This window comes from Aquila chrysaetos, chromosome 4 (genome assembly GCF_900496995.4).
Source record: "Aquila chrysaetos chrysaetos chromosome 4, bAquChr1.4, whole genome shotgun sequence".
Classification (NCBI taxonomy): Eukaryota; Metazoa; Chordata; class Aves; order Accipitriformes; family Accipitridae; genus Aquila; species Aquila chrysaetos.
Genome location: NC_044007.1, coordinates 35,221,098 through 35,243,326, shown reverse-complemented (window position 1 = coordinate 35,243,326; position 22,229 = coordinate 35,221,098). Strand labels below are relative to the sequence as shown.

The 22,229-nt window shown below is 39.6% G+C and overlaps 2 protein-coding genes across 3 annotated transcripts; one reads left to right on the top strand and one right to left on the bottom strand.

The window, feature by feature from the left end:
- Nucleotides 1-1,250: 1,250 nt before the first annotated feature.
- ELOC (elongin C) lies at nt 1,251-16,930 on the bottom strand. Of its 2 annotated transcripts, XM_030011493.2 has the most exons (5): nt 16,804-16,862; nt 16,249-16,318; nt 8,925-8,986; nt 6,614-6,757; nt 1,251-3,889 (listed from the first exon to the last, which is right to left on the bottom strand). In XM_030011493.2, the coding sequence occupies exons 3-5, from the start codon at nt 8,926-8,928 to the stop codon at nt 3,699-3,701; spliced, it is 339 nt and encodes a 112-aa protein (XP_029867353.1). In that variant the 5' UTR covers nt 8,929-8,986; nt 16,249-16,318; nt 16,804-16,862; the 3' UTR covers nt 1,251-3,698. The 2 variants fall into 2 exon arrangements, with proteins under 2 accessions (XP_029867353.1, XP_029867352.1); XM_030011492.2 differs by lacking the exon at nt 16,249-16,318 and having other exon boundaries at nt 16,804-16,930.
- TMEM70 (transmembrane protein 70) lies at nt 15,285-21,472 on the top strand. Its single transcript, XM_030010840.2, has 4 exons — nt 15,285-15,326; nt 17,039-17,143; nt 18,122-18,233; nt 19,332-21,472. Exons 1-4 carry the CDS (start codon nt 15,285-15,287, stop codon nt 19,778-19,780), a joined length of 708 nt encoding a protein of 235 aa, XP_029866700.1. The 3' UTR covers nt 19,781-21,472.
- Nucleotides 21,473-22,229: the final 757 nt, after the last annotated feature.

Here is a 22,229-nt window from a genome sequence, read left to right as displayed (position 1 = left end):
ACTCCAATCCAGTTTATTATTTGTCAAAAAATCCTTCACAGTTGAACTTTTTCCATGGGAAAAACTACCTAATGCCTTTTTTGCTAATTGCAAAGCTTTGGTCTGTCTTTGAAAAACAGCGTAATAGTTTAATCTCCAAATCCACTCAATCTTAAATTAATGAGTTCCTGCTATTTTTCTCTTATTCAGCTATTGAAATTAAGTTTATACTACAGCCTCCACCCTTAGTTTTCAGCTAGGAAAACTGCCACTTCTCCTTAGTACCTACACACTAACATTGTGCTTTTGTTGTTACTCTCTTAAATTATACTGCAACATTTGAGACTTAACAAAATAAATAAAGCTAGGCATATAAAATATGGACTGAAAACTTAACTTTCCTGCCCCGTTAATTTTCTTGTCTACTTTACCTATCACATAAACCAACAGATTTAGGCAGGTGTTGGGAAACCCCTTTCAATGGGACGAGTAAAAACAAGAAAGGGTGAAAAAAACCAAATAGCCACTGCTGCAACTTACAGCTGTAAAATATGACATACAGTGATAAAACACAGAGAGAAGCAACCAATTTTCCACACTTACTACCGTTAATTAAGAAATGCCTTTTAGACGTCGTGTTCATCGCAGCTCTTGAACATAATGGCATGGTGAATCTTGATGGTGAATCCTCCTTTCTTCAACCTCAAAACCAAAAAGGAATTTCATGTCTTGTGGAACGGAGTTCTGATCATTCCAGATGCACAGACCATTTCATGTTGGAGACCATCAGCAGCTTCTTCAGCAGCTTATACATACTGAAATGATGAAAAACCATAACCCAGCAGGACTTTTCTCATTACTTACAGTTAGTAAAGAATCTGGAAGTTTTTATGGCTAAATCAATGGTTCATCAATTTGAACCATCAAGATAAAGACTAGCTTACTAAGTAAAAAGGAGTATTATGGGACACCTGAAGTCTTCAAAATATCCTCTTCAAGGCTGTTCAGGAATTCCATCCTTTTTTAGTACTTGGTTGTTACTGAGAATTGTGCATACTTGTAATCCAGAAGAGCACAAAGATATCTAAATGCTTTAAATCTATGAAACTCTTCAGAACTATGAAAAAAACGCTTTAATTTTATACATGCAGTTTCACAACCTATTCCCCAAATACTAATTATATTAGCAATTTGCTCACCACATAGCCATGAAAATTGATTCTAGATATGAATACTTGCTCTGAGAAGTCATAAATCAACAGAAACACAGGTTTAAAAATTTTCAGTTTTGAAATTTATTTAGAACTCAGGGGTTAAGCGTGGTAAGTTTCCAATCGTCTGATAATAGCATACCCATGTCACTATCACGGAAATTGCACTAATTCCCTCTGCCCCCCTCCCCCTTAGAAATCTGCATGTTAGTTTTAACAGCCGGTGGTTTTGCAAATAGTGTGCTCTAGGACACTACTGCATTTCCTGAGTGTTCAAAGCTACTGTATGATACATTAAGCTGAAGGAAAAACAACAAAATTATTATTCAGAACTAAACCAGCTATTTTACCTTGCTGCTGAAGTATGGAATCATAAAATGCAATGTATTTTAACAGGAGATTGTTTTGGAATGCTTAAAAAGGGAGGAAAAAAAAAGAAAAAAAAAACACTTAAAAAAAATTACATCCTTTTTACTTCCATTTTAAACTAAATAATTTTTAACTTCAAGTCATGAACCTCAAGACTATTAAAAATGGCCAAAGAACTTAAGACTCGCTCAGACTGAAATGTAGTTGGGACTAAAATATCCACATCGGTATTCCTTGACCTTTTAGGGTATTCCTAGTGGCTCTAACAAAAGCAGCATAACAGGGTATCTCTGGTTTATCTTTTTAGTGCCCTTGAAAATGAGTTACTGACAGCACTGACCAGAGTGCTTAAACATAGGATTTCAGACAATCGCCTTGCAATGCACTTCAGCTTTATCGTGGAAAACCAATCTAGTTATAAACATCCCCACATTAAACACAATAAATTGTGCCAAAGTACATGATGTGAATAAATGTCAGCTAATCTATCAACACATTGACAAATGTCAGCTTGTCTATCAAGCGTTGTTCAAGCCCAGAGTAAAATTTCATTAGTCAGAACTGAACTCCTCCATGGGCAGACTGCATAGTCTATGTAAGTTACTAGTTTTTGTCCAGAAAAATCTCTTCAAAGTTGTATTTACGTTGACAAACAGGTTTAGAGGAGAGTTTCAGTCCTCTAAATTCACCATGAGTTAATACATCAATAAAGAGGTCCCACCATCTGTCAGTGGGATTTTTCCATAAAAGACCACAACCACTTCTTGATCAAAACAAAGCTGAAGCAGTGGCAGCTGATGGAAATGCTAACTACATTGTTCTTGCATCATTTTTATGATGTATTAGATTTATTCTCATTTACAGATTATTTTGGCAGAAGGGTTCTTCAGGCCGCAGCTGAACAAAAAGCAACTTCTTGTCCCAAGTTTAATTATTTTTTCTTTATGGAAACTTGTTTTGAACAAAGAACTGTTAGTATAGGCAACTACCATCAGGAACTACCAAGAGATGATGTGTTCCACTCTAGTATTATGTCAGTGGCTTGCCAATCCTTTTCTCCTAAAATATTTGTAAAAACATTGGAAATACCTATGAAATTTATAAAACAGCTCCTTAAACATCTGCTTAATGCCCTTTCCTTCAAATGTAAGAGACCTCCACATTTCAGGGTCTTTTTCTGTGGATACAAGGGAGAGGTCGAGGAAGAGGTAAAAGATAGGATAACTGCTATCTTTTCAGTTCCTATGTTATAAAATTTAAATGACTACTACTCTAAAGATTAAATATGGACTTTACATAACCAAATCACAACAATGGAAATAAACCATAACTGAAACCATATAAAATCCATATTAGGTCAAGTGACAGTACATTAAGAATAACCTTATATGTTATACAGAAGATAATATACACAGATTTTAACAGTTATTTTTCCCCTTAAAAGCCACTGTCAGTAGGATCACAGTCTTACTGTAGAGACGAGTGACTTAAATATTTGTAATTACTAATGGGGAAAATTTAGGTTCTAAAAGAAAAATGTATCAAGTACACCTTTACACACATCTATACTATGATTTAAATTAAAAGCCTTAAGCATTCTCCTACATACTCCACTTTCAACCTAAATGGAGTATCGCTATCAATATACAAACCTTAGGGAGGGCACTTCTAATCTAGTTAGTATAACTATGCTAAAGGACAGCTATCTTACAAAGGAGATTAAGTTCAGATGTTTAGAAACTTTAACAATAAGAGAAAGTTAGAAACCCTAAACAGCTACTCGTATTTAACTATAATTACTTTTAGAGAGCATTAGACTAAACTCCAGTATTTTCTATGGTCATTGTATTAAAAGAAAGTTCTACCACACCTAAAGGATAAGGCATAGCCATCTACTAATTGGCATATTTGTTTATTTGTCTCAGTTTGTGAAAAGGTCCTTATTTGTGTAAGCAGCAAAACAAACTTCAACTGAATGATTGCTATATGCAAAAGGACTGAAGGCAATTGCCTCTGCAGTGAACTTTACAGTTCTCAACAGCACACACGCAACATGCTATCTGAAAAAAAGTTACTAACTGAACTACATGTATTAAATACTGAAAAAAGTTTTACATTTTTTATTATAATTTATTTTATTTAACAATCTAGGAAGTTTGCAGCCATCAGAAGTTCCAGTGCAATTTCAGGTGCAATTGGGAATTCAGGAATCTCCGTAGAGCTGTTAGTATAGCGGACCTTGTAGGTGAAATACATGCATACTTTGGATAGGACATGGGATGGGATCTCTCTAAAATTCACCTCATTTGTTTCATTTTCTGCAAACTGTCCTGTAGAAAAAAAAAAAAAAAAAAACAAAAACAAAAACAAAACAAAACACCAAACCAAAAGTCAGAATCTCAATTCACTGCAAAATGAAATGCTTTACCATACTAATACAACACATTCTAAATAGACTTGCATAAGTCCCATATTCCTGGGTGTTAGATTCTTCGGTGTAAAGCAGGATGTGCCACATTCACAGTCCTCAAGAATATTAAGATCCCCTGCATTACAAAATGTTTATTTTGGCTGCAGCTTATTAATAATATTCTGAACAAGTACACCAGAAATTTAGGTTTAATTCTGATGCTTGCTTGATAGGTGCTCTAAAACTGTAGTGTGCTCAACTCTAAAGGTCACAGTAACAACATTAAAAAAAAAAAAAGCTAGAAATTTGGATTGATACCTATCTTATCCAAGAAAAAAAAATGGTTTATAGATGTTCCATATCTGCATATACACGCTTATCAGTAGTCCCTTCTGTGATCCCACTGGCTTTGAATTTCTCAGTTTCAGGCAGATTTGACAGAGGGTCGAAACCTCAAAGACACACTAACTTGATAAGCTGTGAAAACAGGCAGGCAGGAGGGACAGGGAAGTCATAGTTGTTCTGGAGGTAAGGTTATACAGTACGAGTTTATCCCTATTGGACATTGAAGAATTTATCCAAAGCTCACATATCAAAACACAAGTACATTCAAAATTAGCTTTCTATAGTGCCTATAAGCATGAAACTTGGATGATATGAAGTCATCATGTGGTTAGTCCTACAGCCTTTCTACTGTTGTCTCTGTCCCTCTTTTCCTCATCTCTCTGGTCTTTCAACTCGTTAAGCTGAAAGACAATACAAAAAACACTAACGTGTGCTCCACATTTATGGGAGACCCAGCAGCGTTTGGTTCCTGCTATTTCTATAGGAATCCCCTAACTACAAAGCAGAGCTATTTACTAATGTCTACACATATTTGTGTAGAAATAGCTGCACGCACTGAAGCCAATCCGGCTTGAATTCTAGCACATGAAGAGTAGGAAGCAACAGAAGAAATGTTAGCATATTGGCAATGTCATAGTACTGAAATAGAGAACACTTACACATCAGTGAAATTATGACCTACTGAACTAGACAGAAAGAGTACTTTTCCTTGTGAACCCATTTATCTTGCTAGTTTTTATACAAAATATTCTTGAATGCTGACTGCTTTACAGAGTCACTTTTCTAGCCCTCTAAGCAGGCTACTTCGCCTTTTATTCCTTCACATTGTTTGTGGAACAAATTCAGAGCAGGTCTTGTAACTACTCTTCCTTTTACATGTCTGGGAGGCTGACATGGAGTGGATCAGACACAACAGACCTGCTACATATTTTCAAATGCAACCATTACAATGACATTTAATGGAACATTAAGCTGAGAATTTTAATTGCTCAGTGTGCCCAACTATTACTAGGTAATTTAAAAAAATACTAAGCAAATAGATCTCTCCAGTAATCTCCCTCACCAGAATCTGAAAGAGAATATACAATGACCATATTCAGACCAGAGCTCCATGTAGCCTACTGCCCACCACTCAAGTGGCCAAAGGTAAATCTACAGGATGACGGTACAGAAGAAGAAAAGCACAGGTGTTAACTTCTCCCTGTTCTCTCCTCCACCCTTTCGGTCTTCAAGAATTAGTTCAGACACTTCTGAAACCAGAAGTAGTCCCATATAATCAGTAACATGTGAGGTCCTTCCCTTCTGTAAGTTTATCTACCCTCCTATCAAACTTAAGCTAACTTTTGTCATTAAGCTTAGGAACTCCTTGCCACAGGATCTTGTGAACATGTTGTGGCCTAAGCCCCAGTAGGTGGCTAAGCACCACACAGCCATTTGCTCACTTCCTCCTGCAGCGGACAAGGGAAAAGGAAAGGAAGAGTAAAAGCTAGAAAACTCACGGGTTGAGATAAAAAATTGTTTAATAAGCGAAAGACAAGTAGAAGGAGAGAAAGGAAACAAAACAAATGATGCAAAGGTAATCACTCATCACCTCCCATGGATAGGCTGATGCCCAGCCAGCTCCCAAGCAAAAGATGGCTGACCTCCTTAACCCCCTCCTCTCCCTTTTTACTTCTGAGCATGATGCTATATGGCATGCAATATCTCTGTGGTTAGTTTGGGTCATCTGCCTGGTTGTATTCCCTCCCAACCTCTTGCACAGCCCCCTGTCTATTCACTGGCTGGGGGGAAGACTGAGAAACAAAGAAGGCCTGGACACTGCGCAAACACCGTTCAGCAATAGCTAAAACATTGGTGTGTTAGCATCATTGTTGTTGTCACAAATCTAAAACACAGAACCATATGCCCTGCTATGAAGAAAATTAACTCCATGCCAGCCAGACCCAGTACAGAATACTAAAAGTTCCACCATGAAGGTGGCAATGAAGAACTACCCACTCTTGTTTGTTTTGAACTTGACAGCTACACATTTCATGTAATACCCTCAAGTTCTCACACCATGGAAAACGAGTAGTAATGACACTGTAAGATCACTAACTGTCCAAAAGCGGACAAAGTCCAATTATATGTCTGGTAGCACAATACCCTACAGAAGTGGACTGTTCCACTGGAAACAGGAACTAGGCGGGATCTGGAAAAGTTATCATTTATTCCAACTTTCACTCACTGAACAATATAAATTCAAACTGTCCAAAAGTGAAAACAAAAAATGTGAAGGTACTAAAACTTTTGTACCTACCTGGTCCACTCAACATAGCTTTTATTGTTCCTGATGTTAATGCATGCTCTCTTTTTACAATGAACTCATGGCCGTCGGAGGATATTAACTTCACATACATAGCGTCTGGGCCCTCACACCCACCGTATGTTTTCTCTTCTCCATCTATAATGGAAAACAGATTAACAATTTCAGAACACAATGACTGATTCACACCACTAAGAATGCAAGCTGCAGTCTTTTCTATGACTACGTTTGCAGACCAAAGAACCCAATACAACCAGAAATGACAGAAGCATTTTGCATATTTGAAGATGACTTCTCTGAAGTGCTCAGCAACCTGTTTTAAAGTAAGAGTTTTTGCAAAGTAGGATTTTTTTAATTAACATCTCTTCTCTCTCATTTCTTCATCACTAAATTCTGACATGATATCTAAAATCTACGTAGGGAAGAATTTTCCTTTAGACATTCTCAAGTGAATTGAACATGCTACAGCTTCCCTCCATAAGGCTATTGCCATGTTTATCATACCTGTACTTCCTAAAAGTTACCTAAATGCATATCTAATATTTAAAAATACAGACTGAAAGGAAAAAAGCGCTTTTTGAAGCACAGTTAAGAATAAAAGCAGTCAGTAGTCCTGTACTGAAGAAATGACATGAAGTAAGATTCATTGTCCCTCACTGCCCAGTCAGACCCAGAACCATACATCGTTAGTGCAGACCTGTGTTATGACCTTTGGTGGAGAACAGGAAAAATGCAAAAGCACCAATATCAAGGAAATTTGGAAATTCTCCCCACAGCAGTTCTGGCTGTGCGTTTTCTGTTTCCCTTCTCCCTTTTGTCTCACTATATACCTGCACTCTACTTTGTTTCTCTAGAAGCCCTTATCCCCCTTCCCTTTTTGCTCATTCATTTATTCTCTCCTAACAGCGCCATCTTTGAAGTTGAAACAACATTACTGTTGCCATCACTGCACTGTTCACTCTGTGCAGTCTTAACAGTTTCTGCATCTTGCACCTGTCTTGTCTATTTAGGCAGCATGCTCTCTGGGGTAGGAACCACTGACTACTTTGTGCCCGTATGATGCTCAGCACTACAGGACACCATCACACTAAGGAGACTGTCTCTGTAGTTGGTCTTTATATGTTCCTGTAAATTCTTAAATAATAAAGACTACAGTAATATTAAAATACTTTTAAAAAGATGAGTGTAAAAAAACCTCCCACCCCACTAAAAATACAATTGCTATCAAATTCAAACTGGAAAGTTAATGCCTTCCTTCAAATACTGTATATTTTCTAAGGGACTAATATAGCAAGTATTGCTAGAATTCCATTAAAAACTACTTGAATTTGACACTGCACATAAAATTTGATTTTCAGAAAGTTATTAATCTTGACAGAAAGTTAAAAATGAAAGTCCTGGAAGTTCTTCCAGCTTGGAAAAGTATAAGAGAAGAGATCTGTACACTTCTAGAAAAGTAATATACCGCCAGTATTTCATGATCCCATGCAGAAGTACGGAAGATAAAACAGATATAGACTACAAACTTGACATTTCATTGTTAGTGTTGTTTCTCCTTCTGACAAAACAAAAAGTAGAAATTATATTCATTATATAAATACCTTGCATTGTATCTACTGTTATAGCAAATACAACATTCCCCCAGTCAATTAAGTTCCTTTGTGAATTTGAAGTTAAAAGTGAATTACTGTGGAGTTAGTGCCAATTTTAGTAAAGTACTGCCAGTGCCAAATATCCTAAAATACATTCAGAAAAAGTATAGATAAAACCAGAATCTGTACAATCATGTTTCATTAACCAGTCATTTGTAGAGGCAGATACAACAGTTTCAGACATTTAGTCAGATCACACACACAATATAATCTATCAGATATCAGTCCTTATTATGATCTCTTAGCCAGAATTCAACAGGCTGGCCTTAGTTAACAAACAAACAAAATATTTAAAACAGTACATAGTGAAATTTTCTCGTCCACTATCTAAAAGTTTAGTGCTATAAAAGTCTAAAGGCATCCTATTTTAGCATGTACATTTTCAACACTATGGATATTAAGCAACTGAAATTGTTAGATGCACTCTGAACAAGTCTTTTGACAAATGAACAGTCACTTGAGAATATTCTCCTAGAAAACATTTGTAGGAAGTTCCATTAATTTTTGAGGCTACAGGAAAAACAGTGACAAGATCAACGTTTAAAGTGTTACAATCCACCCTCTACTGATGTAAGAGAGAAAATGCTTATAGGAATAAGCATTATTCCTACATTATAGGAAACAAAAAAACCCCTCTAAGATCATGAACTTACCCATTCTCTTCTTATAAAAAAAAATTGTTTCTTTTCAACAGCAGCTTTTGCAATAGGAGCGTCTGAAAAAACACAAGTGGCAATATTTTCAGTCAGTAGTACACTTTCTTAAGTCAGCTTTAGTTACTAGCCTTTATGTTATCATAAACACTCTTCAGAAAAGAATATGATGATACACAGCATGCAATGTTGATGAGCATTACATTTTGAAAACATTACATTTTGAAACTTAACTTTGCTGCCCAGAGATCCCTACCATATTCAAGAATCTCTAAATTTTAGCTTACTTTGTAAAGAAGGTGTTCCCCTAAACTTTTTAAAGACCCTTGACTATAAAGCCAGAGTAATTTCAAGAGCCTTATGATTTTTATCACTACAGACACCATCCATATAATGGTATCGGGGAGGTAAAGAAAGTGACCTTTGCCACACTGCAAAAGGCACTTAGGAGACTGAACAGCTTGTCTACAGAAAAAAAAAAAAAAAAAAAAAAAAGTCAGAGAACAGTTCACTATGCTGTGAATAGAGGAGCGGTTGTCCTGCCATTCAGAGGGACCTTGACAAGCTGGAGAAAGGGGCCAACAGGAAACCTATGAAGTGCATCAAAGGGAAATATAAACCCCTGCACCTTGGGAAGAATTACCCCAGGCACCAGCACCAGCTGGAGGCCAACCAGCTGGAAAGCAGCTTTGCAGAAAGAGACCTGGGGGTGCTGGTAGACACCAAGTTGAACATGAGGTAGCAACATGCCCTTGCAGCACAGGCAGCCAACAGCACCCTGGACTGTATTAGGAGGAGTGTTGCCAGCAGGTTGAGGCAGGTGATCCTGCCCCTCCACTCAGCACTAGTGGGACACATCTGGAGTGCTGGGTCCAGCTCTGGGCTCCCCAGTACATGCCAGACTGAATTGAGTCCTGCAAAGGGCCACAAAGATGACCGAGGGATTGGAGCACCTGTCATATGAGGAAAGGCTGACAGAACTGGCGCTGTTTATGCTGGAGAAGAGAAGACTCGGGGATCAGCCTAATCACTGTGCACTAAATACCTGGCCTCCAACCTGTCCTTCCCAGAAGATTGACAGGTCCTGATAACAGCCACCAACGTCACCTAGATAATCTACTTCAGACATTTAATGTAGGTATTCACATAGTAAGTTAACCAGGAGCTTCCATAGCTTATAAATTGACATCCAGCTTGCCGCATACATATTTCACCACGTAAATGAATCGGAAGAGTTAAGAGAAATGGAAGCACTTATTTGCAAAACAAATCCAGTATGTTCAGATACAAAATGTATTTCTTTACACTGAACCGCATCTCTGCTGTGGGAAAGAAAACTTCGGAAGAGAAATTCCAACCACCCACCTGCTGTTCTGAAATTCCTTTCACGTCAACAGCTACTCTCCAAACATTAACCCAGTACAAATCAATGAACTACTGCTGTATGCCCACAGGCTTAGGAAAACAGCACCAGTGATTCTGGGTGGTTTCCCAGCCGATATCCAGGGTCAGGGGCAGCAAAGAGACTTAAGAATTCTGACAAACCATGTTGCCTCAAAAAGCAGTGAGCAACAGCAGAGGCATGAACTGTGGTTATGCACTAGAGAAGAACCCCAGAGGCAGAGGTGTGAAAAAACAGACTAGAGACCACTCCCCCCATCCCCTCCCTCCTATGTTTCTGGTAAAAGCTTAGCAAAAAGCATAAGCAAGTTGAGGAGGGAGCTGCAAGATTTGGAAGAAGTTTTACAGAGATCTCTGCATCTCTTCAGAAGATGCAGCTCTTCGCTATTGCCAATAGCTTCACTTCTCAATAGCACTTTGGTGCTGATTTGATCCATCTCCCTTTTTTCATAACTACAATTATGAATTATTCTGAATGTTTCCTCAAGCTTTCACAAGAAGGCACTGTTATGTACACCTAATCAAACTACACATGCATAACCAATAGTTTTTAGTTGTCTGTGGAGAACTGAGCAAAAGCATCCTCCACTTAGACTGTTGTCGTCTTTGAAAATTATCCTGACTTTACAAAAATATCTTACAAAATATTTTCCTTCCCAACTGGTATAAGGAACATCTTCACCTGTACTCTTGCAGGTGATAAGTACCTGAATATAAGGCATATTCAAGAACGCCCTTTGAGAGTTAATTTGTGTACACTGTCATAGACATACCTTAATATCGAGTGTTAAATGCTTTCACCATTTTCACTAGTTCCAGGAACTCATCCAAGGAAATTACATTTGGGTGCTGGAATAGTTGCAGCACAAAACTGATGGGATCTTTCACCCTATTTCAATGTTTTTTGTAAATGGAAATCAAGCATCTTATTGGACAGTATCTATTGCTCAGGAACTGAAGGGATACCTTGCATTATTACTTCTACTCCGCAGAAGAGAATCACTTGTGCTACCTCTTTCTCTAGCCACAAAACCCTTCCCTACATTCCAAAAGAGTAGTGAAACCACTTATAATGATTAAAAAAAAACACAGAAGTGATACCATTTTGTGGAGGTACTGTTGATGATAAAATGTGCCTCAGTTTCCAGTACAAATAATGCCACTAAATACAGGAATAAAGACAGGTTACCTAGTGGGAATGCAAATATATTGACACCATAACTTGAGGAGGCTAATATATTGAAGCTGGGGAGATGAAAAAATGTCTACATTATATTATATTAGAGCTGTCCCAAAAAATTGCAATGAGCACTTTAATAAAATCAAATTAAGTATGCTATCATATGATTAGAGAGAAAAAAAATACTGTAATTAACAAAGAAGAAAAAAAATTATCAGGCTTAGTCGTCTGAATTCAATTGTACTAAAAGGAAAACAGGATAAAAATGCAGTAAGCGTTAGCAGATTTAGGACATACTGGACTAATCCAACACCTAAAAAATGAATCAGTCGTTTCCTTGAAAAAAGGAAACTCAAACAAGATGCAATCTGGACTCAGTGAATCATCTGAGGTTAAATAAATGTGATAAGAGGGTAATCTTAAAATGAGAAAGAAACTTTCTACAAAGATACAGTATGATGGTGCAAACATGGAACAATTGGACTAGAAAATAACTACTAGTTCCTCCAAAAATTATATTGAACTTTTTGTTAGGTTTTGTTGTTGTTGGTTTGTTTTTTTTTTTTTTTGTTTGTTTTTTTTTTTTTTAACAAAGCTGCCAGAAAAGTATAGGTAGATTTAGATGCAACAGAAGTGGAAAGCACTGCAACAGAAGGGGAACAGAGTATCTCTCATACAAGTGACTGGTCTTGAAAAATGGCATACTAGAAGCCACATGAAATGAAATCATATGAAATGCAAGATTCCTGCACGTAGGGACTGATACAAGCTTCTTACATGTAGTCAGGGCTTGTTATTTGGGAGTATAGTCATTCTGTGGTCAACTATGAACTGATGCAGCTCTATAGGTGAAAAAAAGGGGGGGGGCGGGGAGGAAGAGGCAAATGCACATCAAGGATTTCTTTGCTATAGAGATAGGGAAATATGAACATTGTTGCACATAACCAACAACTTGTCAGGAATGCCACACACAACTCTGAATTCCTGTTTTCAAGAAAAAGAAGTTCTAATTACAAGAACTACAGAATGGAGCTACTGATACAACTGTTGTATAAAAGAAAAATTAGTCTTGCTTAGTCAGCTTACCAAAATAAAACTGGAATGAAGATAAATATAACAATTCATTAAAAGAATAAACATCAAAGAGGGAGAAGTATGCCAACATTATTCCTCAGTTTAAGTCTAACAAATGAACATAAACTAAAAAAAAAAAATAAAATTTATACTGCTATTCCAGAATCTAAGTTTGGTTCCAAATATAGAACAAAACTAACATTCTACTGCCAAAAGTAAAAGATGCAGAAATCCTACCTGGTCTTAAGAAAAAGACATCATACATTCCATTATATGATGCATTCAACATGTAAGCAAGGGATACAGTTTGGTTTCACTCAGTTTCTATTCTGATATAACAATGTGTCACTTCAGAAAAAAAAAATCTAAAGAGATAATCATGAATACTATTACAAGTATAGATTTACTCCTGACAAAATATGGACAGCAAAGAGCACAGAAAAATCACAGAGTCAATGCAACAAAAGAGAGAAGGAAAGAAAAACAAGAAACCTGGGAAACTTGAAAAACCTAAAAAAAGCAATGATAACCTGTTAGCATCTATTGGTTCCTCTTCTGGATCAAGAAATGTTCGGTGTGTCATGACAATTCATGGAGATCAGAACATACTGCAGCTCAAAATTATTATTTTGTGAAAAGCATCTTCTTCCCAACAACTACACTCAAATTATCTGAGACAGTATTAACATGATCTTGTGCAAGCCATAGCCTATTTTTTCAGTCAACTATTTATTATGTACTTCTGACCTGAGTATTTCAGACTCCTGCAAGGAACCACTAATTTTTGTTGAAGTACATTCCCGATTTCATTTCCCCTTGAAGAAGCTTATGTGGCACTACCAATTAGGTAGCTCAGCTCCCTGCCTTTAATCTCAAAAAAGCACACATATTAGGTATTATTGTTCTCCTGCCTTGCCTCCTTAAAACAAAACAAAAACCAACCCTGCATTTAAGAGAAAGATTATATTAAAAAATCGATGAGGGAGAATACAATACAACGAAAACCAGAATATTTGGTACAGAAACTTTCCAACCAGTCTAAAAAGGAAGTTCTTGCTGCAGAAAACATAAAATTCTCATTAGATATTAGAGAACTGAAAGTTTTCACAAGTTGCTAGAATATTTACGCCTATGAGGTAGAATATAGCAAAGTATCATAAAACACGGTAATTAACCCACACAAGGCAAGTGTTCTTGTTAGCATAAACATCTTATTCTCCTCCTTACAACTCTAAGAAGAAATACTATGGTATCGTGAGTCTAGTTTGATCTCTTTCCTGCTTTTCTTCAGCATCAAATACAAGAAAAAAAACGAAGCACGTCCATGACCTTCCCACCTTACTCCCAAAGCTGCGTGCTCATCTCCCAAGCTTCCCAGAATTTCCAGAATATAATTTCCTTGTATATCTTGTATGTCGATGAGACCGCAATAGACTTGAAGGACATAACGCTAATTTAGCTGAACACATGCAACCACTGTACAGATGCCAGAACCCCATTGCTTTATTCTGGTTAGCACAAGAAAATTAAATCTATGCAAACACTTCAGGCACTCAGATTCTTTGATCCCACAGAAAACTCTTTAAAAACTCAGATTCTGGGCTAAGGAAACTCAAATGGCTTCCAACTCATTAGCTGCGCAATGCACACACAGCTTTTGTATACTTCAGCTGGTGACATTTCCATACTCTACACTATCAATTTTTGGAAAATGTGGGTCTAATAACCTTCACAAATGCCTTCACAATTCCTAGGTTAGTTTTGAAGCCAAACATGACATCTTCTGGGTCTCATTTATGTATTAGTAAGAGTTCATCAGTAAACAAAGCCTGCTGTGTGCTAAAACAGTAGCCTGCTACTGTTCAGTCCTAAATTCTAGTCCTATTCTTGATCCTATACGCTAACTTGTTTAAAAATACCGCTCTTCAGTTTAGTATTCATTGTTCAGTATGCATCAAAAAAATAATTAATGTAAATAAGGATTGAAGCATATTTAGAAAAAAAAAAAAACATGAGGGCAAACTGGTACAGTGTGATTTCCAAATCAGGTGACTCACTATTACACACTCACAGGCACTAAAATTCAAACATTCAGGGGCACACTGAAGTGTGACAGGATGTTGTACCACAGGTGAGTGCTAGTTAAGATAAACAGGAGATGAGGTAGGATACTGTGTGTGGAGTATCAAAGATGTCACATTAAGATCTTTCTATCTAAGGAAATTTTCCTTTTTGGTAATTCCCAAGAAAATTTTAAGAAAAAAAAAAAGGCAGGGGGGGTGGGGGGGGGTGGCGGGCAGGGGGGTGTTACTGTTTTCTTCCTAACATACAATAAAAGGCCTGTACTATACACCTCTTGCTATTAGGGGAAAAAAAGCTGCTAGCATACTCCAAAATTTTATAGGGGACAGATTTCTGCCCTCTCCTTATAAGCATTCATCAAAAACTGCTGTTATGCAAACTAGCCTATAATGAAGATAATTAAATTCTGAACCTTTCTAGGTGCAAGAAAACTTGTCAAAATACATCAAAATTCCTTTGTTTTAATCTGGCAAAACCCATACTTTTATGACAAAGCTTAAGGGTTTCTTGTAATATACACCGCGAATTGCAAAAACACAGCAAAACATCTGAAGCTAAGTATACTTTCAAAAGATATTTATTTATCCCCACACAAAGCATAAGGGACAGGAGCATGAACACAAATGTATCAGAAAAAGAAATATGAGGTTGGGAGACAGAAGAAGGTACCTCAGAGAATCAACTGGATCTCCTCACCATACCAATACTAAGTCTTCACATTAAGACTACATGAAACTACCTAAATCTGTTCATCACCCATTCTAGTATAAAAAAAGAAATCTCAAATGACTTTTTTCTGATACAACAAGAAAAAAAATATTAAATGCTGAAAGTTTCTAAAGCTTATCTTGAAGTTCCCAATGTTAATGGGAAATGTTAGTGAAGATTTTATTGACATAACTTAAGCACATTAAAAGGCTGATCTCAAAGTATAAGATGTGCACTACATGTGCAAAGATGGTAGCCAATATATTACAGAAAAACTAATTGACACTGACTCCCCTTCTAAGTAACTCTTTAGTTAATAAACATTATTTCTCTCCCGACAATATTTTTTTGTCTTTAGTATAGCAAAAGGAGGAAATTGAAGCATGTAAGGAATTACTCAGAAATAAGTGCACAAAGTGGTTCTTATCCTAAAGGTCTCTCACCTCTCTCTTTACCTATGTTTTTCTAGCTTGCTTCCAAATTGAACTTTTGCAAGTGATCTTCAGCAAACCCAAGTAAACAAATGGCCCATGACCACCTAAGCCTTCCTACAGTGCAAGGCTTAACTCACAATCTACAGTACTAACCATCTTTAATAAAGCTCCTGCACATAGTAGTGCATGGTGTAAGATTAAACTGGTAATCAAAGTTAACCGCTAGCACCACCATCACCTTTTCATGCATCTATGTGAAGCCATCAATAACTCACCAGTGCTCAGGTTCCCTTATATTAAAGCAGAATCTCCCTCTGAGAAACATATGGTACTCAAAAGCTTATTTTTCTTACTACATGTCAGCGTATCACCCTTTTACGTCAACCTTGCTTCCCTTATGTTCGTCGACCACTACAGCTAAAGCACTTCAACCAGCACTTCCCACCTTGGTGTAACAACCCCTGGGGGTGCATCCTAAATTCTTTCGGCCTTAGTTTTTCCCCTATCTCTAGGGCCTGGCGTGGGAAGAGGGTGGACGTCATTTGTGGCGGAAAAAGTTTAAGAGCAGTATTTAATTAAAACACCGTGCCGGAAAGCCCCTTTCCCGGCGGCCCCTGGATTTCAAGGAGACGGCTTCACTCCCGCACGCAGAGGAGAGAAACGCGCCCTTCGCCACCGTCCCGCGGTGGGGGGGGGAGAACCCCGACCTGGCACCGCATCCCTCCACACACCCCCAACGGCCCCCCGCGCTCCCCCGACTGCCCCAAACCTTTCCGCTCCGCGGCCCGGCTCCTGTCCAGCTTCCCCCCGACAGCCCCGCCGCCTCGGGGAGCGGGGCGAGCGCGGCGCGGAGGGCGAGGCCCGCTCCCCTCCGAGGGGCAGGCCCCGGCGGCTCCCCCTTCCCCGTTTTCCGCCCGCCTCGCCCCCTCCCCCCCGGACGGCGACGGGGCCCCCGCCGCCCCCAGCGGAGCCAGCCCCCGCCGTCCCCGCGGCCACTCACTCGTCGGCGCCGCTCCCTCCGCCCCGCTCTCAGGGCCCCCGCGGTGTCGGGCCAGCTGCCTCCCAAGAACTTCCGGCAAGGTCACAGGTCACTTCCGGCCCGGGGCGAGCGCCCCTTCCCGAGCCCGCCGTTGGAAGGCGTGCGGCGCCGGGCTCCCGGCATGCTGTGCGGCGGGGAGCGGTGCATGCTGGGGCGCGTAGTTCCCGGGAGGGCAGGTGCCGGCCCGCCATGTTAGGAGCGGCGCGGGGGAGATGCTGAGGCGGAGTTGCCCGGGCGGCGGTTCCTGCCCCGGGGCTGGCGGCAGCCGAGGCGTCCGAGGGCCCGCCTTCCCTGGCAGCAGGCAAAGTCCGAACCTCGCTGCGGGCGGGTCCTAATCGTGCGGGCGTACGCTCTCGGTCTCGCCCCCCGCCCGGCTGTGCCCACGAACGCAGTGCCGCCGGGATCCGTCCAGGAAACCCACATCGCCCGCCGGGCCGGGGTGCTGCATCGCCGGGCGGAGGCCGCCAGCGGCAGCCTGGCGGGGGCGCGGTGGAGTCGGCCGGACCCTTCCTGCCGGCGGAACCAAAGCGCGGGGCTCTGGGGCGGCGGGGGCTGCCGCCCGCTGCACCGCGCCGCGCTCCCCCGTCCCCCGTCCCCCGCCGCTGCGGGACGCGGCCCGACATGCTGCTGTGCTGCTGCTGCGCCTCCCCCCTCTCCCCCCCTCCGCACCTCCTCCGCCTCCTCTTTCTGCTGTCTCCGCTCGTCACCTCTTTTTCCCTTCCTCCTTCCGCCGCCCCCCTGCCCGCCGCCGCGGGGGCCCAGCAGGTTGTGTGGGGGGTGAGGGGACGCGGCCCCGCTCCCCGGGAGGAGCTGGCCGGGGGGAGGGCGGCAGTCCTGGGATTGGCGGCTTTTTCCCTGCGAAAACTGCGAACCTCAGGCGGGAACCGAGGTTCCCCCCCAGGGCATACCTGAGACCAAAGGGAGACCAGGCGAGCGCGGGGGCTGTGAATGTCTCCCTGCAAGGCCCGATGTGCAACGATCGCAAGCTTAGTATTCGTCAGTGGGGTTGCAAACATTTAATGCTGATTTGGGATCGCCGCATGGAAGATTATTACAACAGTCAAACGGTGTATTAGTTGGCGTTTGTTCGTGGCGTGCGCTGTAGCGTAACCTAACTTTAATCCCCAATTTAAGATGCTGGGAATCGGTTCAGGGCAAGGAGAAACTTTGTGTGTGTGTGTGTGTGTGTGTATATATGTGCGTGTGTGTGTATATATATATATATAAAGTGTAGATTGGTACTAAAGTTGCTTGGCCATGTACTGCTTTCATCTTTCAGGTTACATCTTTTCAAGGAGTGGCTGTTCGCAGCCTCTGCACATCCTCCCCTCATGAGCACCCAGAACACGGAAGATTAGTTTATAAAGGAAATTTGGCAAAGGCAGTGTTAGGTATGTGACTTGAAGTGATTTGTATTGCCTTTTTTTTTTTTTTAACAGTGTTTAATAACTTTAAAATGCAACATTATAAACGTGACTGTTCTCCTTTCCAACTCTGCTAAAACCTGGATCCTCTATACAGCACAAAAATGTGGTGATGGTGGTGTTTGGTTTCTGCTTCTACGCTTGGGTGTGCAGGGAGTTCTGTAGGTACTGTGCATCTCTGTAACCCCTCTGCCTCCATCTGTTTCTCTTGCAGCTTTTGGAGTACATGACCCAACCCAGTAGCAAACAAAGGCTAGCTGTAACTGCTATTTACATTCTGTATGTTTTCAAACGTTACTGAAATGTTTCTGAAGTAGACAGATACTACCATGAAATGCACTCTCTGTAATGAGACTTTGCTGGTCTTTCTCTGACCAGTTAACGTTACAAAGACCTAGTGAAAAGTAATCCATTGGATGTTTTCTGATATGCATTTTTGAGATGTGTCTTAAAGAAGGAGGAAGTATGCCTTACTAACATACATAATTATCACAGCATCTTAGACTCCTGGTTCTCATGGTGGCCTAAGAACTGTGAGAGATCCACAACACTGGCTACTGTCTTTCAAGCTGCATGCAAGATGGCTGTGGAGTACTTGCTAATATTGAATAACCTAGGTTTTTCAAGTTATGCATGGTGGGGAACCAAGCGAGCTTCTTTGTAATGTACAGTGAATGTCAACATTAGTTGTTGGTGAAGAAAGAAATTCCCAGTCATATCTGTCATGATTACCATTATGTGTGTCAATGACTGGAGTCAAGTTTCTCTTGAAATCAGTTTCAATCATAATAGCTAGTAGCTGACTTCATCATAGAAATAGAGCCATCTACCAGCTTTGATAAACCCAACATGAACACATAAACAAAACAGAACAGTGGCAAGAAGGCAGGGTTGAACTGTCAATGGTTTCTTTGTAAGCTTTAAAAAAAAAGAGCAGTGGATTTTCAGTAACTTCAGCTGTTCGAGTAATGCCGTCGATATATAGTAGCAGAACATATGTAATTATAGAGAAAATTTTAGTGATAAGTATTAACCTTGATTTTCTTTTTCTTTTGTTTTATGCAGGTGTGAGGTTTTTCTCTTACTCCACCAGCATATTCAACCTGTTCATGATGCCCTACATCATGCTCAAAACGGGTATTGGATTTGAAAGTCTGCTTATACAAGCTGCCTTTTATGGGTTGATCGGGTTTTTTACATTTGTAACACCGGTTACTTTGCATGTCCTTACAAAAGGCTATGTGATTCGACTCTATTATAAAGATGAAATGGACACATATACAGCCATTACATACAATGCGATCTTGGCAGAAAAAGCGACTGTTTTCCATCAGAAAGATGTAAAGATTCCAGACATCACCAAGATGTTTACAACATTTTATGCTAAAACAAAATCAATGCTTGTTAATCCGACACTTTTCCCAAATCCTCAGGATTATAACCATCTCATGGGCTATGACAAATCCTTTTATTTTAACTTAGAAGAGGAAAAGGAAGCTGGTGAAAAGAAATAATTTGAAGATAATGAATGTCACTGTCGTTGTTCATGGTGCAGTGCTATATATGTGAAAGAATGTAAAATTCTGTTACACTTTCATAAGTATCAGGTAGCTAGAAGTCCCCAAATGCATTTTGGAATGTATAAGAAAAAAAAAATCATTCTTTTAAACTTGTAAACAATGTGAGGGCTTCTTCAGAGTAATGACACAAAACATAGTAAAAAAAAAAAAAAAATGCTTAGATCTGTCTTGTGCTTGTTTGTTCTTGGCTTGGTTTTTATTGTTAACTATCCAGGACAACTGTAAAATGCATGGGCTGTGCGGCAATCTCACCACCTCCGTTTCAAAAGGAACCATTCATATAAGAAAAATCATCAATACACATTACCTGTCAAGTACATAGTTAAGCTTTTAAGCCTTAAAGATTAATTGTACTTAATCCAAAAAGATTGGGCTTTTTCTTCAATGCTGCTGGTGGTATAACGGGAGTGGAGATGGCTTTCACTTCCCTTTGTGAGAGCATCAGTAGCCAGGAGGAGTCTTCAGAAGGCAGACAGGTATTGTTGCTAGTTCCCACTACAGCGTCCTAGACCTCTGGAGAAGATAGGGAGAATGCATCACAATAATCTCTAGCTACTCACAGCTACTAAATGGTTTCTTAAGCTAGAGTCCCACTCCAAGCGACGCTGTCCCCAGAGGTGGAGAACAAGAAGCCTCTGTTTTGTTGGGTGGGGAGAAGCGCCTTAGCATAAGAATTGCTCTCTGAATATCCTGTTGAAAACACGTGCTGTATTTGAAGCAACTGAAAATACTAGCAGCTAGTAGTTAAAATGGATTCTGTCAGCATTTATGTAAGCTGGGGAAGCAAAACGGAATCTCCTGTAGGGTACTGTTTAGATCTTGTGCCTTTAAAAAACATACCTCTTGATATTTAGCACTGCGAAGAAAGCCACCTTTAGCTCAAGTAAAAAGACAATTAGTTCTCTTCATGTGACTAGACTGGTTATTTCTGTACTTCGAGTATGCAGAAATTGGATTTAAATGTTTTTAGCCCAAGGAGAGTTTTGTCATGTAAACTGACGGATACTTGTTTTCAAATAATGAAGGGCCTAAATATTTTGAGGCCTAAAAGTTACTGCATTAAAAAAAAAAAAAAGGTCAAAATTCAAATTAATCCTTTTGTATTAGCAGTGCCATTTGTAATAAGTAAATCTAATGCTACTAATTAAGTCATCCTGATACTGCAAATAAAGAGAAAATAATTATAGCTACCTTTCCAGATGTTTCCTAAGTTCTAGCTGCAAAAATGTATTTAAAAGTCTAAATGTCTTCCAAGACTATTATTTCAGTTTCCTGTCATAGGATGACACTACAGATCATACTAAAACACTAATGTTTTTAAATGTTGTTTTCCTGAATGTTGAAACTGCTCTCGTTGTACTTGCTGAGTGATTAAAAAGCAAATCAGCCCATCCAGATATTTTTGAGGCAGTTGTTTTGTGTTGGGGCAGCTATAATTTTAAAAGCCTGATCTAGCCCCATTAAGCCGGTATCGCTTTATAGGTAACAATAATATAAAAAAACGTATTCCATAAATGATGCTGAAGATGTGAGGCCAGTAACAAGCAATTCTGATCACCTGGTTGTTCTGCTTGTCCTTATTGAAATGATATTTTACACCTAATTAAAAATAATCTTTCCATTCTTTCCATGTCTGATGCATTCACTCTCTTCTTTTTGTGCTTGCAAATGAAGTTAACTTCATCTTTGAATGCCAAATACAGGGGGAACAGGAAATAGAGTTTGCAAGAGGAGGTAAAGGAAAGGCCCCAAAATAACGTTTATGTACCCCTTGAGCAATATTAAAATCCTCAGCCTTTTCTTCTGACTGCAGAAAAGTTTCACTGTTAAATTTGAGATTTGGCCAATTCAGATTTAAGCAGCAATAGTAAGAGGTTTCCATCCCAGTGGCTGAGTTTCTCAAAAAAAGTATGGAAGCTAAACATTATTTCTTCTATCTGTTTGTCCTCTGGCAGTGAAATGCAAGTTAAGCTAGTAGGTGGATTTCTGACACATAGATGATTTTTAAAAAAATAATTACAAAATGCAGATTTCTACCAGAAGATAGGTGATGATTCTGGCCATGATGTAGTCTCAGAAAAGTATTTTACGCTTCCAATGTGCAACCTGAAAATAATTATTCCATAGTTTTCTTTTAATAGTACTTTTATATTAAAGAAAGAAAAAAACACACTAGAGATGCACAATATTCTACCTTGTTTGCTGCTAACTTGGGAAACTCAGTTTGGGAAACAACCAAGTTGTAAATCCTAAAATCATAATATTTGTTATGGTTGCCAAGTAAGTATGGCTTTGGCCTCGTCGCTGTTAGTGTTTCCACAGTTCGTGAGTATAATCCCAGAATTATCAGATTTGTCTTTTTTGCAGTTTTTACTTACAGTAT